General features: G+C 40.3%; 2 protein-coding genes across 2 annotated transcripts; one reads left to right on the top strand and one right to left on the bottom strand.

Annotated features, from left to right (window-relative positions):
• The first annotated feature begins 4,526 nt into the window (after nucleotides 1-4,526).
• Nucleotides 4,527-6,693, top strand: LOC140950857 (uncharacterized). The gene is made up of 4 exons (XM_073400077.1): nucleotides 4,527-4,756; nucleotides 5,239-5,419; nucleotides 5,958-6,181; nucleotides 6,516-6,693. Exons 1-4 carry the CDS (start codon nucleotides 4,602-4,604, stop codon nucleotides 6,691-6,693), a joined length of 738 nt encoding a protein of 245 aa, XP_073256178.1. The 5' UTR covers nucleotides 4,527-4,601.
• A 5,160-nt stretch (nucleotides 6,694-11,853) lies between these two features.
• On the bottom strand, nucleotides 11,854-15,817 carry LOC140950856 (uncharacterized). The gene is made up of 4 exons (XM_073400076.1): nucleotides 15,726-15,817; nucleotides 13,191-13,728; nucleotides 12,672-12,766; nucleotides 11,854-12,004 (listed from the first exon to the last, which is right to left on the bottom strand). The coding sequence occupies exons 1-4, from the start codon at nucleotides 15,815-15,817 to the stop codon at nucleotides 11,854-11,856; spliced, it is 876 nt and encodes a 291-aa protein (XP_073256177.1).
• Between the last annotated feature and the right edge of the window lie 944 nt (nucleotides 15,818-16,761).

The following is a 16,761-nucleotide window of genomic DNA, read 5'->3' as shown; positions in this document are numbered from 1 at the left end:
AATAATAATAATAATAATCTATTCTATTTATTTATAGCGCTTATTTTGTTATGAGTCCACAAGCGCTTCACATTGATAAAAAATTTGCCTTAAAAAATAAAAATAATAATCTCAAAATCTTAAGACCAATCTCTTATATAAGTTCATAAAAAAGGTTTGTCTTTATTTATCGCAACAAGAAGCCTTTTTGAAAAGAAAAGTCTTCAGGGCTTTCTTAAAACTACCTACAGAACCGCTTACTCTTAGCTCCCGTGGAAGGGCATTCCAAAGCTGAGGGGCACATGGGAAAATGGCCGGAACCCGTACGATTTTAAATTAAAAGACTGTGTCTTCAGAAGCTGTATTTTCCAAAACAAAGGCTACCACAAGGTCTATACGGGTATAATAGATCCATTTTCACCGTTTTCATCCTTTTATGCATCAAATGTACATTATATAAATTTATACATTATATACTATAATCCGTTCGATTGCTTTGCTATAGAAAAGATAGGAGGTTGCACACTGTAAATGATCTAATAAACACCCGCGGCGTTTTTTAAATTTTAAGGGTCTAAGAGGGGGCGTTTATTAGATAGGAGACGTTATTTTAACGAACTCAACTAAAATGTATACAGTATGCTTTCGGTCGAAAACGTTTTTTTTGTTAACAGAGTGTCGACTGCGGGCTGACGGTTTATCCTTACTTTAAACAAGAAATTGTACATGACATAATACAGAAACCGATACTAAGCAAGCTATGAAAATGATTGATTTTGCTCTATTTCGCTATTTCCTAATATTTTGGGAACAATTTTCAAAGGGCGTTTATTAGACTGGGGGCGGTTATCAGACATGGAGGGCGGTTAATACAAACTTAAAAGCGTAGAGGGAGGGGCGTTTATAACTCGGGCTCACTTAAGGGCGCACGTAGTACATTATTTAAGAGCAAGAGAGAATTATCTCATTCTCTCTTGTTAAGACACCCTCTATTTTTTTTTAGGCTATCCATCTGTGAGTGTAAAGAAGTGTCTAGCCGTTTGGAACGCTTTTAAGACTCTCATTGAAATAAAATTTGCATGCAATAGTTATTCTCAATATCTGTACTGAAAACGATTGTTGTGTTATTTTTTTCTGAAAGACGGCTTTTAGAACATTAGAACGAATTACGTCAGGGAAACCCGTTCTATTTCTTCACTTCTAAAGTGTCTGTTCGCTGCATATCTTAAACAAAAAGGTTGCGGTTCCTGTGTCAACTACTTCTAAATTAACACAGGCTGCTCTTATATTCCGAGTTGATCTGATGCTGGGGTGATTAAATTAAACTTGTAAAAGTCTAACTTTCAATTGTAGCTACTGTTTTCAGACTCTAAAACAGTGGCTACTGTAAATTACAATTGCAAATGTTTTATTAAATTCACGTCAGAATTTCATCATACAAAAGAGAGAACAAAGCGGCATGGGTGTCTTCAACGGTAAATACTTTTGCTGTAGGCTAAGAGACAACTAGAACCTCGTTACAAAAATCGGTTTAATCTTCCCCGATGCGTACAGCAACACCTTCTCCTAGCTGGATCAATTCTAAGACGAAGTACTTAGTTTCAAGGGTTCTGTTTATTCTAAATGATTAGGTTAATTGGTTCCAAGCATAGCTACAGAGTACCGTAAAATTCCGAAAAGAAGCCCCGGGGCTTATATTTTTTAAAGGCCCTTTTTAAGGGACTTATTTTTGGAGGGGCTTATCTTACCGTCCCATAATGACTGAGCCGCTATACAATAGTTAAGAAAAAAGCTTCAACAAATGATTTTTTTGTTAGTATTATCAATTGTTCCTTATTTTTATCCTCTTTTTGTATGGCCGCTGGCTAAGTTGATTTCTGTGAGAGCCTTTAATGTTATCCTCAGTTGAAATGCAACTAGAATTTTTCTCTTTCTTATCGAAAATGTTGATGTCGTAATTATTTGCCGGTGTCTTTCCTAGGGGTGCCTACCTTTTACAAAAGACAAAAAAAATTTAAAAAATCTTGCAAATATAATTATGACTATTAACTTTCACACAAAAAAGAACGACCTGCTGTTGCTGCTGCTGCAGAGTTCTCTGAAAATTTGAATCACCTCACAATGGTTTATAATCTGACGATTCCCAAGCGGAATGGTGCAAAAGCCGTGAACGAATAATTTTCCGGTTTTTTTCCTCCTAAAGAGCCTGTCAATTTATACCACCAACTCACAGCCGCATTCTTAGGTTCTCTTTCTTCTGCGCACGCCTTCAGGCTGATTAAAATCGAAAAATAGGTAGAGGAGATGGAGCCTGGGTAGAGGATTGATTCCAGCGATCCCCGGGAAGTTTGACGTCACAATGACAACAAATCATAACTGAAATTAATAAATTATTTTTAACAATTGGGAAACGCTTTTGCACGAGACGTTTGCGTTCTGAAACAATCATACTTTGATATTCCATCTCCACGAAGTTGAAAGAAGTACACTAGCCAGCGAGTATGGCGCAAGAAACAAACGGTAACAACTTCTACAACTGCGTCTTCTCTGAATCAATCAAGGATGGCTTTGAATGCGTTGTCTGGTACGTAAGTACTGTTTCTGGTAGCTACAGCAATATAGTGACACGCGTTTTGAAATCCTTGTAGTGCGCATCGGTTTCATCGATTACCAAGTACCTCTCAGTCATTTGTTCTCTAGTAACAGGTTTGACTTAAGTAAAACGCTCGCATTAAAAGAGCCTTAAAGCCAATTAGTCTGTGCGCGTTTAACCTTGAGAGACTTCACGAAATTAATCGAGTGAATGTAAGCGCTGCTATTAGCCTGACAGAAACAATCAAGCTTGCGTAATGTTGCGTAATGTTGCGGTTGTCCTTCGAACAAAATTCGTGCACGCGTTGTTTCAAAGTTATCTACCACTAACTACATATCTATAGAAAGATTAAGAAGTTTTAAAAATCTTAAAAGTCGGTAAACAGAAAAAGACCGAGCAATATTCCACTGAATTAATCAGGTATCAAAGGCAACCGCCACTTTAAAAGTACTATGCCGCCAGCCAAGGAAATGACGGCACCTCGAACGCTCATAGCGAGCAGTACGATATTCGTTATCAGAAAAGTTGCCTTTGGTCTTCTTCTTGGGCCCTGACTATGACGTTTTTACCGTTTATGGACGTTTCTCTGCTTTTTGAAAGCGTTTCGTGATTTAAACGTGACTAGTGACACACGACAACAAGGATACGAGATGTCGAAGCGAAATCACATGTAGAAAAAAATGCTAATGAGGAAGACAGAATGAGAGCTTCCGGATGAGTCCCTTTCTCGGGAATAGTTTACTGGGGAGTACATACGCAGCGAGGATTATGACACGTAACTGTCAAATCAACTTTCATTAAGGGAAAAATTTTATACAAAATAACTAACAACAAAATAACATGCGCCCGTTCCAATATTTTGCTTTTACTTTTGGAGACATGAGTGATTTTTTCTGCTGACCTTCCGTTCACTGGAAAAAAATTAACGAAAGTCGCCCTCTGAAGGTGTTTTGTCATATTCTTTTCATTGCCTCTACTTTCATGCTAAACCAAGGAGAGCTTGATCCTGACAATAAGCCTTAAATAATCGAAGAACGAATCCTTTTTCGTCGAGGGTCGAGGGTTCCATGTCGAGGGCGAGGGTTTCAGGTAGAGGGTCGTGGATGCAATTTTACCCCTTTTTTAATGAACTTTTTTTAAAAGAAAAAAATATATATATGAAGTAAAATATAGAAATAATTGAGAAAATAGTAGGATGCTAATTAATCTGATCGATTTCAGAGCTGTTAAATGTTAGGGGGTGGGGGTGAGTGGCATTGATTATAAATCTGCGTAGACTTATCGTGTTACAGTATTACTGCAAAGACGAAAAAAGACCGACAAAAGCAAGATGTCATACGAAATAAACGGTTTCACATCATGGAAGTGTTTTCCAACTATCTAGAGCGTTTCATTTTCATGCTCCGAACAATAATCATGCTCCGTCGGCAATACTTAGTCAGCTTCACAGCCGTTCTTTGTGTCGTTCGTTGCGCGCCGCCCACCCAACAATTAGGTTCATTTACCAAATTTATCTTCCGACGCAAGTTGATTACAAAATTTGTTTTTGCGATTATAGGAATACAATCTGCAGCTGAAACGAAGAAAAAATGGCCGTGGACGCCAGTAAAAGATAATAATTTCGGCGAGAAGTCTTATTTTATCGTAAAACGGATACACTACCCGCCGGGATACTAATAATCGCTCAATCTGTATTAATTGTAGCTTGGAAGTGATGATAAAACCAGTTAGTCTGGCATGTGGACATTCTGGGTGCATGAAGTGCTTGCACTCTATCGTCTCTCTCTCCGGCAACGCCGCATCAAACACAGCTCCGTGCCCCGTTTGCCGCGAAACTTTCCATCGCGATCGATTGCACCTGAACGTCAGCCTTGACGCACTAACAAGAAATCTGGGTATGCATTGTGGCAATACTGGTTGCATATGGAAAGGCACTCTGGAACATGCAAGGGACCATGGCAAGGGTTGTCCCAAAGCTGTCGTAAAATGCCATAACGTTGGATGCCACCACTCTTCCTTGCGCGAGGACATGGACGAGCACAGCAGTACCTGCGAAAAAGCTTTGGTAGATTGCCCTGGCTGCAGGAAGGAAGTTGCGAGAAGTCGTTTAGCCCAACACGAAAGGAAGGAGTGTTTCTATTCAAAAATAGACTGCCCGCTCGGATGTGGCCTGAAATTGCCGAGGTAAGACCCTTACAATGAACCAAATAACCATGGTAAAACTTGAACTTAACTTTTGCACGATCTGCACATCTTGACAATTCACATCACCGTGGTCTTTTTCAAAAAACTAGTCAAAAAAAATTCAAAGAATTCCTTTTAGAATTTCCTGGCGAGAATGAGATGCATCTGTTACTCGAATCTTTGTACATTGATTACAACGTCTGAGGTAATAGAATTTGTGACTCAATACTGAGAAACAAACCCATTAACACCTCTCCGATGGGATTTTTCGGGCATGACGTACAAGGACAAAAGTACAATAATGCAACATACAGCACACTGGCAGGCAGTGAACCGGCTGAAGCGAGAGAGAAGTAAGGTCATACTTTCTTGGACCAGTAACAATAAGTAATACGGGCTGCGAAGCTCGGAATGGTTTAATTAAATAGTTTTAAAGTTCGTATAACCCAAAATAATTAGTGACTGTTGATAATGTTTTTCAGAGCCCATCTGTGTTTGCACCAGCACAATTGCCCATTGAAGGCCTTACGGTGCAAAGTGAGAGGCTGTAAACAAATAAAACACAGGAGGGACATGGGTGCTCACGTATACGATGCGGCCAGATCACACCATGACTTACAGCATGGTGAGATACAGCGGTTATTGGGCCTAATACAAAGAAAGGTAAGTATCTCAACTGATATCGATAAAAAAAAATACAATGGAACTCCGTTAATACTGACACCAAGGGGACATACCGAAGTGTCCGTAATATCGGGGTGGTCAGAAGGCTCTCAAATGAAAAAGGGTAGGGATGACATTTTAACGGCAACAAATCGTTTAAAAACTGTACTTTGGCTGTGACAATTTTAGGCTATGGAAGCCTGACGGCTATTTATCATACTCTAGGATAACTTTATATCTAATTGTAACTGCAACTGAAGCGTTGAATCTATGGAAATCGTACGTTCATCTAATAACTCAGTGTTCACGGACTAAAATTACAGTAACTTATAAGAGGGTTACTTTTATGGAGACCACATGAACTTTTCGACGGGACAAACGAAATGGTCTCTAATATCGGGGTGTCCGTGTTAAGCGGGCGTCCGTAGAGCGGGATTCCACTGCAATGTTTAAAGCAATGACAACAACAACAACAACAACAACAACAAAAACAAAAGAGGAGAGAAGACACTGAGTTGTACTGTAAATTCTCCTACAGGAAACTGTGATGGAACAAGTGGAAGAAAAGGAAGATATGGTTGTGTCATTCTCCTGGAGAATTCACGACCTCCCTGCCTCTCTCGCCACTGTGACAGAAGAACGACCCCTCACGAGTGGCGAGATTAAATCCCACGGATACACTTGGAGGGCAGTATTCACAAAAAACTTGGATTTGTTTTTACAGCTGGTTTCTGCCGCATTCCCCGTTTCAGTAGAGATAAGGTGAGAGGAGCTGGTGCGAAATATTGGCGTGTAAATTTTTTTCATGGGAATGGACAGCACCTGACAGACCTCTTAGGCCCCCCCCAAAAAGTCAGAAAGTCGATTGGAGTCAGGTAATTAAATGAAAATTGTCGAGGGAGGGTTTTGCTCTAATGATGAGCTTATACCATTAATGATCAGTTAAAATCCATTTAAAATGACGCGAGTGCAATAGCTCGTTTGACACGACTTTGCAAGAACGGAGATTACTGATATAAAGTATACAGGTTTACATGCGATATAACACATAGAAGATTAATGGCAAGTCATAACCTTTTGGTTTTCATCTTCATAGGATGGTGATTTCTCCAGGAAAGGAAAACGAAACCATCAGAAAGCTACCACCCACAAGAATGAGAGAGGGATCTATGTGGGGGTGTAACCTTTCACAAGTAAACCGTTGGGTCGATGTGGAGGGGGAAATTGAAATCAAGTTTTTAATCATTTATAATTTATGCGTTAGAATAGAATAACGAGTGAATTTTCCTGAGGATAACGTAGAACGGAATATTGTCTGAACTAAAAATCGGCCTACACTCTGCGACACAGTAGCCAAAGCATTGTCATTAAGAGTACATTTCTGAATATTTTTAGCCTCGATTCCCTTACTTTGACCAACTGCCCCCCCCCCCCCCCCCCGTGATAAATGAGTCTGAATGCGGGAAAGGGTATAGGGTTATAGTGGTATTGTGTTTCGAGGTGTGGTAGATTTTTTAAGTTCATTTTTAAGTGCAGCAGAAAGAAGCGACTCAACGATTTTTGTCGCAGATTGTAGTGTATTGTGAATAATTTTTTTTTAAAAAAATTTAACCCTGCATTTTTGGAATAGACAAAATATATACCGTCGAGCGCAAATGGTGGAACAAATCATTGTTAATAGATAGTATCATTTCTAGCCGTGAATAATGTTGTTTTCAGTGGCGCTATCTACCTTTTAGACGTTTGTGTTATTTTCAGACTCAATATTTCGATTGGCAATTTTCGCATTTATTCTAATCATTGACATCGTGTTCTTCATCAATTATAGATCGTGTTGTGTATTCTAGATAGAATGATGGAATGGTAGAAGCACTTTATTATACCTTATGGGCAACATATTTGTTGGTTATAGTTGATAAAAAAATTTCTGTGGAAGAAACAGATAGTGGTGGTAGAAATTAAACTGATTTTTAAGTACACAAAAGGTACACCTCGAGAATAATGACATCAATACTATTTATTATTTACGTTAGTAATAATTGGCCAATCAATTTGTTAGTTAGATGCTGAAAAAAAGAAAACATTTGAAATAAATCATTCCACACCAAATGAAAGAAGTATTCATTGCCCCCTGCCTACATTGACATCAACAAATACAGCAAAAACAATATATGAAGTTGATGGTCCTTAATCTGAGTTTTTCAAAGTTAAGACTATTCAAAGCCGGAGTTTTCTTTTCTAGGGGTGCCTACCTTTTACAAAAGACAAAAAAAATTTAAAAAATCTTGCAAATATAATTATGACTATTAACTTTCACATAAAAAAGAACGACCTCCTGTTGCTGCTGCTGCAGAGTTCTCTGAAAATTTGAATCACCTCACAATGGTTTATAATCTGACGATTCCCAAGCGGAATGGTGCGAACCATTTGATTTTCGGCTTACCCAATTATAAATAAAGTATTTACCCCAGACGACCCCAGAAATTATCTACGCTCAATCCGTTCGTTGCCATTGCCCTTAAAAGTGAAAAACCGCATCACATTATTTCCCTTCTCTGATATTTTGAAGCCAGCGCATGGCTATTTTTTTGAGGGGATATTTTTCTGATTTTTTTGGACTTAACCTTCTCCAGGCAAATACCTTTTGTAGTTTTTGAACGAGTCCCTACGAAAACGAAAAATCGAGTCTCGTTTTGGGGCCTACGTTTTGGAGAAAAATCGAGTCTCGTTTTTTGCCCTACGTTTTCGAGAACGTGTCTCGTTTCTGAAACGAGTCATCGAGACAGGTGGCAACGAGCCTCGATTTCACGTTTTTGATTCGACTGCCGGAAACGTAATCGAGAGGCCATAAAATCGAGACGATTTTTATCCAGTACTTTACGATGCGTTGCCCAGAAACGATGAGTGATCCAAATTTGTTTGCTCGATATATAACCGGCGTAAAATATAATGCTTTTATTGTCAGGGATTTTGCTCTCTTTATAATTGATCCGACTAGACCTGAGACGGTCTTCTAGTTTCGTATATATTAGTCAGTGTTTTACTTTTAGTTTTAGTTTTTTTCGTTTTATGTTAGTTTGTCACTTGATAATGACGTCATGGCGACATCGAAACGTTGTGCTAAACTTTTTTCGCTTTTTTTTATTCTTAAGTGTTTAACAAAATTTAACTTGATTTGTAAATTTGTTACTCTGCTACACAGCCGTTTTTAGTGTCGTCACGCAATGCTCCTCCCCACAAACGGCTGCTGAAAACCGAACTACATTCCTTTCCCTTTGTGTTTGTGGTCTAACGAACAAGCCAATCATGTACAAGAATTTTGACAATACGTGAGCCGCGGGGCGCTAGGAAGCGAGCATGCTTCTCAGTTTTCGACAAATTAATCAATCGTCGCTGAATTTAGACGGGCTCTGTGTTTTCAAGCAACGAAAAGGTTAATTTGCAAAAAAAGTTTGTTTTAAGCGGTCAAGAAAGTTCCAAGTGAAAAAAAGGTTTGATAGGCCTAGAAGACTTTTACCAGGATCGGTTGGTTTAAATGTGCCGGATGTGCTTATTGTGTTCCGGTGAAGACTAAACTCTCAAGGGTACCGATTCAAAAAGCAATCTTTTAAATTATCGATGAGCGATTTCCCGAACTATACCTGGCAACTTTATGAGCACATCCATGTTGAGCATCGCAATTTGCTCGACTTGCTTGCTGCTGCTGCAAATCTCCTAAATTTTAAATAGGACTCGACTACGACAACACTGCTCTAGTTAATTGCTTGTTTTCACGCGACGTTTTGATTATTCTGTCATTCACTCATGGGGCACCGATAAAAGCAAAGCTGTGAGTGGAGGAGTCACAGTACCGCAAACGTGGCGCGAACACCTTCCAGAAAATGGGAGCTGAATCATAATTGGCTAATCACGGGAAGGGAATGTAGTTCGGCTTTCAGCAGCCGTTAGTGGGGAGGAGCGTTGCGTGTCGACACTATAAACGGCTGTGTAGCAGACTATAAATTTGTCGGCATTATCGGATATTATCCCAAATGGTTTCAAGGTCTTTGAAACGCAACTAGTCCTCCAAGCGTCGTTTGAATACTAAGAATTAAATCTAGTTATTTTCCTTCCACTAAATCCTAAGGATTGTAGCCTGAATTCATGCTTAAGAGGGTTTTGTTTATAAACGTATAATACCTTTGTTCTATTTAAGTTCGCTACTTATGAGTAACAATGAATTATATTGAGTACCTGAAAAGTTGCTGTAATCGTTTGTACCAGTCTCCAAATGTTTGAACGGTGCATCGATAAGCAGCCCGCAATTAACTCTCTTTTCTTAGAAAAGAGCACTCCTACTTCCCTGGGAAGATCAAACTTCTTTACAATTGTAAGTGATTTAAGTTTGTCTCTTTTCTGATAATAGGCGGCTGTGTAGTGGTCCAACATCATTCCATCGACCTCTTTAGCACCCAGTGCTTGTCGGATGTCCTCTATTCTTCGGTATGCTAGAAATTAAAAAATTGTTTATTCATGCATGTTAAGTTAAAATTAAGAAGTACTTATTTGTAAGCGCAAGGTAAAATTATTCACGGTAGTTTTCCGCCATGAAGAGAGTCACAGAAACATAAAGTATTTTTATAACTTGAAAAAGTACTGTAACAGTCAGGCTTATTACTTTTCAAGTTGTGTCATGGTGTCGCGGACAAATTGCTTAAAACATTTATTCACTCAACTGAAATATAGTCTATGTTTAAAGCTGCTGATGCTGCTCGCACAAAACCCAAAAGTACTCTCACGGTCGCTCATAATTTCGACAAAGATATTACAGATTTTTCACGATGGCGCCCCAACTGCACGTCTGTACTTCCGTATGTTCCTCGAGTACCGATGAACATCCACTTCAGTCTACAAAGAACTACTACTGATAATAGTGCCGCTAAATGCACATTTATATATAATTAAATGTCTGTTTGATTTCGTTGAAACGTGGCCTCTAGGTTTTCGCCTGGCGCCCGACGCAGCCCGACTCCAGGCCAGTGCTGTGTCCAAAAAAGTAGGGGCCTTGCCGTCTTGGCCGGTACAGCTGGATAGCCCAGGGACTGCCCTAACAGTGGGTGGGTGGATCAAGCCTGGGGGCAAAATTAATGGGGTAGGGAGGGGGCTATTTGACACAGCTCTTTGTTCTTACTTTGCCCAGGCCAGCTGAACCAGGCCTCTGCTGAGAATGATTATCATGATAATTGCAGAGGCCAGTGAGAGGCGCAGAAAGTCACCTATTGTCCTGGGTGGGGAGAGTCAAGGTCTTGGTACCAAGGACCTTGGGACGGGCTTGGGACGGGCTGCAAATACACTATCTAGTACCTTGGGTCGCATATCAAACATAACTGTCTCATTTAAGTTTCAGTGAAAAATGACTTAGTCAATAACATATTAGCTCCAAACTGTTTTCCACTAACAGCGTAACAGCGACAAACTTCTAACAGCTCGCGTGCGACAAGCTTTTTCGACAAAACTCAAAGCAGTTTACAGGAGATTGTTGTTTGACCCCAGTTGTAAAAGACATGCGTCTTCTTGTAATTAATAGAAAAAATATTTACTGGCCTTTAAAAACTTCTACGTTTGCGCGGTCACGCTCATAAACACGCCCTTCTAAAGGTGTGACATTTGGAAACAAAAGAATAAACAAAAGCTCACAAGGCCTTTGTTTCTTTGCAAGGCGGTATTAAATCGCTACATAGGAAAGACCGCGCAGACTTCGACCAATGAGAGCCATTCAGTTCAAGCTTCGACTGTAATAATACAGACCTACGCTTCTAGCTCGACTGTAAGTACATTGTCCCGAGAACAATAGCCATTGTGTCCGATGTTAAATTCCATTACTGCCAGTTTTGCCAGTTAGTGGTTATATTAAATCTCAGTTACGAATTTCTGCAACAATATCGGGAGCGGTTTGCGTCTGAATTATTTAGACAATCCTCGACAACCCGCCCAGACTTTGTACTTAGGTTTAGCAGTCTTAGGGTTGAATTAACCGTCGTCATACTGGGTAGAAACAGCATTCCATTTTTAACATCGTCTGCACAATTCAAATCTCCATACCCCTTAACTGGTTCTGGTAATCATTTACTTGTTTCAGTGGAGTCTGTTTTGCGAGCCATACCCAGGTCAGATCTGCGATTTAGTTTTAATTTACTCGTATCTTTCATGTGGGAGTCGACCCCTACACCTTGACCCCACCCCTTCTACTGACAGCGATTTTTGCACCAAACTTGAGTCATACAAACTTGTCGTGTTAGCGATTGTAAAATAAATGTGATGTGCTGAGACCGATCGCCGATCGTCCTAGATGATATGAAAACCTTTTGTGTGACTTGCGACTTAGGCAAGTCTTTGTAGACTATATAATTTCGTGATATGCTAATAAATAATGCACTTAAAATACCTTGTACCCTTCAAATGCTACTTGGTTTCATTTCCAGTGAAGCAGCGGTCAAAGCTGAGGTTACACTAGCCGTGAATATTGCCATGGCAATAAGTCCTAACATGATCCAGATGATGGAAAAAAGCCGCCCAACGATCGACTTGGGAGATTTGTCGCCATAGCTGTTACATGGATTGATAAAACAATGTGTTTAAATAGGTGGAATGGTGCAGCTACCCAGAAAGGCCTGCCTTGAATGATCATCAGCTTAGAGTTTTTGAACTTCTGGATCATGATCGACAGGACTAAAAAGGGAGGCCGTTATCGCCCCGCCCTAAATAATTTCCATGTCAGTGAACCATGAGGACGCAATGGGCCAAAATGTGACATCAGCACAACGTACGTCTTGTAAAATGGATGATATCAACAAGACAGTCTAAATTCTTTAGGTATAAATTAATTATAACATCCCTGAAACATTTAATGGTTTCATGGGCCAATTAAAGGAGACTATGCTACAAATTAGCTTTAAAATTACTGAAACAAGTATCAAATGTTTGTTCCTGAACTGTGTTTATTTAGTTCTTTAACATACTCTGTATAATTCCATTTGTTTTTTATGGAGTTTCTGTTACTCTAACGCAAATAAAACCTTTCATCAATAACGAATAATCAGTTTAGTATTTAAACAAATCAGTAAATGGCAATTTTCGCCCGTTTTGATTGGCTTCCGTAACTCGTAGTATCCTCGGCTGATTCATCGCATCTCCTAGAGATAGCTGTATTACAAACCAGTTACCATAAATAAAATTTTTGCTTCGAGTCTTTTAAGATTACTCATTTTCCTACCCTACTGTGGTCATGGAAATAAAAGACCACCAGAATCCATCCCTTGATCCTTTGATAAATGAGCGAGGAAACTCTTCACTATTCCAGTAAGTGTCCTGCACAAAAACAAAAACAAAAGAAAAGAGATAGAAAAAACGTAAAAAGTACTTCGAATTGACGCTTTCTTTTTAGTAGCTGCAGGTCTCTTACGATGCAGTGACAATTTTATAAAACCCTTGCGCGCATTTTAACTTTTGACAATTTAATACTGTTCCAAAAAATCCATCTTTCGCCTATTAAAACAGGCTGGCTGTAGACTAAAGGAAACGATTGCAGCGCTCATAAATTAGGAAATGGTCTTTTTGCAATGCAATCCAGTAGCTTATATATTTTAATATATTTTTTTTAATGAAGAAAAAATACGTCAGGAATAGGCAGACTAAAGGAGTCCTAAGGAGCAAGATTTACGTTTTTCTTTTTTATTATTACAATGCGTTTACTGCAGGTTCAAGGCGTCTACTTTCCTGCACAGTCACTCACCAGAGCCCACATGATAATTCCAGCAATAGCTGTGAGGACAAGAGTGACAGCAAGCAATGGCCAAGACTTCAAAACAGAATCCATCACAACTGTAAGAGCTGTGGTGTCATCCTCGGTAATGATAAATTCAGTTCCTGGATAATCGTCAAGTTTGAAGAAGGTAAATTCACTGTATTTACGATTATTGGCATCCTTGAATATTGGTAAGGCAATGTGTACTATGTTCTGCCGCAATTGTTGCAACAGTTCAAATTCGCTTTCGAATTTCCTGGTGGACACTTGATATTCCAGCTTGAAAGCATATCCGCACTCCACTAGAATATACCGTAACACGGCGTCGCGGATTAATCCATGGGCTTCATTATCTATAGATTCATTGGTTGGTGGTACTGCATACGGCGGCTTTTCAATCCAGCCAAACACCAAAGGTACTTCTATATGCTCTTTTTCAGCTGCGCTATACCAGAAGCTAAGGTTACCAATCTCTGTCCCAAAGATGAAGATTAAAAACACTTTCAACGATCCCATTTTTGTAGGTCTGAAAAATTAAAATTCTAAATCACTCACAGAATGGTAACAAAAATTCTTTTTTAAAAAATTGAATCGTATTACTTTCCAGCATTCACTGGTACTAGCTGAATGGCCGGCCCCCAGTAGGGAGGTGCAGTGCCGCCAGACTTTTACTCTAGTTCTGTTCACACATAAACGGGGCAGTACACCAGTACAGAAACTAGCCGGGGGAATCGAACCCTCACCCCTGTGGACACAGTACAGGACAAAACATCTGTACTGCAAACATATACAGGACGAAGGACAACGTTAAAAGACGCGGGCATTAGACTAACTGAGCTAAAACTTAAAACACACTCGCTCACTAAAATCCCTGAAGGAAAACAAAAACCAAACACGCTCAGTCCAAAAAGAAAACAGTTTAAAAACACCCCATGCACTCACCATACAAGCATACACACTCAATCAAAAGGACCATGTACCCCAATGCAACCAACAAAGGCGACCAAAAGAATCACAAAGAAGGGACCACAGTACAACAAACTTAGGCGAACATAGGAAACAGAGAAAAGAAAAAGAAAAGATTTGATATGGCCTAACGAAGGGTGATATTAAGACTATCATCATTAACCGAAACGATAATACCATTTGCACACCACTGTCGATGAAAACAGCGCCTAAGCCTGGCCGAACGAAAACGCCGAAAAAATAAGGGGAGGTAAAAGCCGAGGCCACTCGGGCCTTGACACTCACAATGACTAGTCAAGAATGCACCAGGCCGAACATCCCAGAAACGAAAAAATTCTTGGCCTGCCGGATGTAGCCTGTTCCAGGCTCCGAGATAGTGGTGAAAAGTCGTTCAGTAAAAAGAAATGCGAAAGACGCGCGGGGGCTGGCCACTGCCCCCTCTCCAAAGTCGCGCGCGTCTTATTTTCGCTTTGCTCGTTGTAATACGTCCGCACTATACTATCTGAGAGCCTGGCACAGGCTAGCCGTATGAAGAATGTGCAAACATTAACAAGATAGGCAAAGATACTCCAGGGTTGGAAAGAGAGAGTCGTAATTTTTCACGTTGACCGCGATGAAGAAACTGAATGAGGTAGGTAGACTTTTAACCTCAATTTACAAGTAACAAAATAGTGTCTGGATACTGTTAGGAGAAAATTGATGTTGGCCACTCGTGGGACTCAATAATTGTTAATCATGAAAATAATTTACCAGGAACCCCTTCATGTGAATAAATTTTATTTGATTGAGTGACATTATTTATTTGTTAAATTGGAATAATAGTGTATTGACATGACACACATATACAGACTGAAAGCGGAAAAGGTACGCCGTTATGAGAAATGTCGGTAATGATTGTTGTTGTTCGTCCTTCGAAAAAAGGCGAAGACGACTATGACTTCAAACTGACGACTAGCGGCAGTGGGTCCGAAGATGGCTAGTGAGGCCAATCCGAGGATGGAACACTGATGAGTGTGTGGGTGCTGCTAGGTGCTACAGTCAAGTGGAGGTTTCTCTGGCTTTGCGCACGGCACGTTTCCTCTGGACAGCAGAGGTGAGTTGGTTTAGGCCTCAGGGGTGCCTTTGTTGCGCCAAGTTGGAAAATCCTGAGAAAGCTACTCATAAGTACTGGAGTTGATGTCCAGGTCTTTAAGGCAGTCTTTGAAACCGTGACCATACAGTAGCTACTTTGGCAGTCAGCTGTCATGTAGTCTGGTGACATGGCCTTTCCCTTTAACCTGGGCTTTCTGTAGGAGGGTGTAAACGCTAGGATGCCCGCTCTTTCAAAGACCCCCGTGTCAGGAATTTTGTCCTGCCATCTGATGTGGAGAACTCTACGGAGGCAGCTGGAAATGAGTGTGGTACTTGGCGTGTCTGCTGTAGACAGTCCAGGTCTTGCCGACGTAGAGGAGAGAGGTCAGTCGGTCGAACCTCAGCTTAGTGGCGAGGCTGATGCCTCTCCTCTCCAATAGATTCTCACGGAGTCTTCCGAAGGCGACGCTGACGATTATAACTCACCGTTCTCGCTTTTGCTGTGGTAAATCTTCTCCGGCGAGGATTTCCAGCCACTTGTTGAATCCACCATAGTTGTGTTTGCTGTTCTCTTTCATCTGCCTGAGATATTATATTGGTCGTGATTCAGCGATAGTTGACATTGTTTCACAGACGATGAATAAAGACGTCACGCTTCCCGAATAAACTGTGATAGTGCACCTCCATAGTGGAGGTAGCGTAGCCGAGTGGTTAGAGCGCTGGACTTGCAATTCGGACGCCCCAAGTTCAAGTCCCGCCCTGACCGCTAACTGGATTTGTTCTCGGTAGCCCTGAGTTCAAATTCTCGGCCACGCTTGTAAATAACCAACTGGTTGGCCTCCTACCAGTTGGGATTCTTAACCTTGTTACGTTTCATTTATATTTTTTGTGTCATTATCCCTGAAAAGCCCGACAAGAAGAGAGAATAATTTTAGTATTGTTATTATTATTATTATTATTATTATTATTACTATTATGATTATGATTATGATTATGATTATTATTATTGTTACCACCCGCTGCACAATCGGCTCCTGCATTCAGTCATAAAAAACCACTGTTATCGCACGCAAATCGGTTGCCTGGAAACCCAAAATGCACTTTGACGTCACTCTAGATGAAGTCAAGGCGTGCAACAAACAAAACCCGATATAAATACAGTCGCCTCTCGCCTTGCGGGCACCTCGCCATTACGGACACCCCGAAATGACTGAAACAAATTCCCGCTATTATGGACTCTCGTTATTACGGAAATGCGGACACTTTCCTGCCCCCAAGCGCGACATCTCACTTGTTTTTTCTCTCGCTATAGCGGACACTTGAGTACTTCGTCAAAAATCCTGACTCACATAACATAAAGAATAAAGCAACGTTACAATAAAGGAAAAATGAGACAAGCGGTACTATCGGCCGCTTTTTTGTAAAACAGTAAACAAATGACTGCTGTACAGCATTTTAGGGAGAAAAGACACTGCCATTCAGTAGAGCTACAAACATTTTGCGTTCTTTTAACACTCTAATG

This window comes from Porites lutea, chromosome 10 (assembly GCF_958299795.1).
Source record: "Porites lutea chromosome 10, jaPorLute2.1, whole genome shotgun sequence".
Lineage (NCBI taxonomy): Eukaryota > Metazoa > Cnidaria > Anthozoa > Scleractinia > Poritidae > Porites > Porites lutea.
This window is presented reverse-complemented; position numbering and strand designations above follow the sequence as displayed.

Coding starts and splice junctions, on each gene's coding strand:
- LOC140950856 (XM_073400076.1), bottom strand. CDS start 15,817: ATGAAAGAGAACAGCAAACACAACTATGGTGGATTCAACAAGTGGCTG. Junction 13,729..15,725: donor CCACAGCAAAAGCGAGAACG/GTGAGTTATAAT, acceptor TTAATTTTTCAG/ACCTACAAAAATGGGATCGT. Junction 12,005..12,671: donor ATTTCCATGACCACAGTAGG/GTAGGAAAATGA, acceptor TCCATGTAACAG/CTATGGCGACAAATCTCCCA.
- LOC140950857 (XM_073400077.1), top strand. CDS start 4,602: ATGGACGAGCACAGCAGTACCTGCGAAAAAGCTTTGGTAGATTGCCCT. Junction 5,420..5,957: donor TGGGCCTAATACAAAGAAAG/GTAAGTATCTCA, acceptor ATTCTCCTACAG/GAAACTGTGATGGAACAAGT. Junction 6,182..6,515: donor CCCGTTTCAGTAGAGATAAG/GTGAGAGGAGCT, acceptor TCATCTTCATAG/GATGGTGATTTCTCCAGGAA.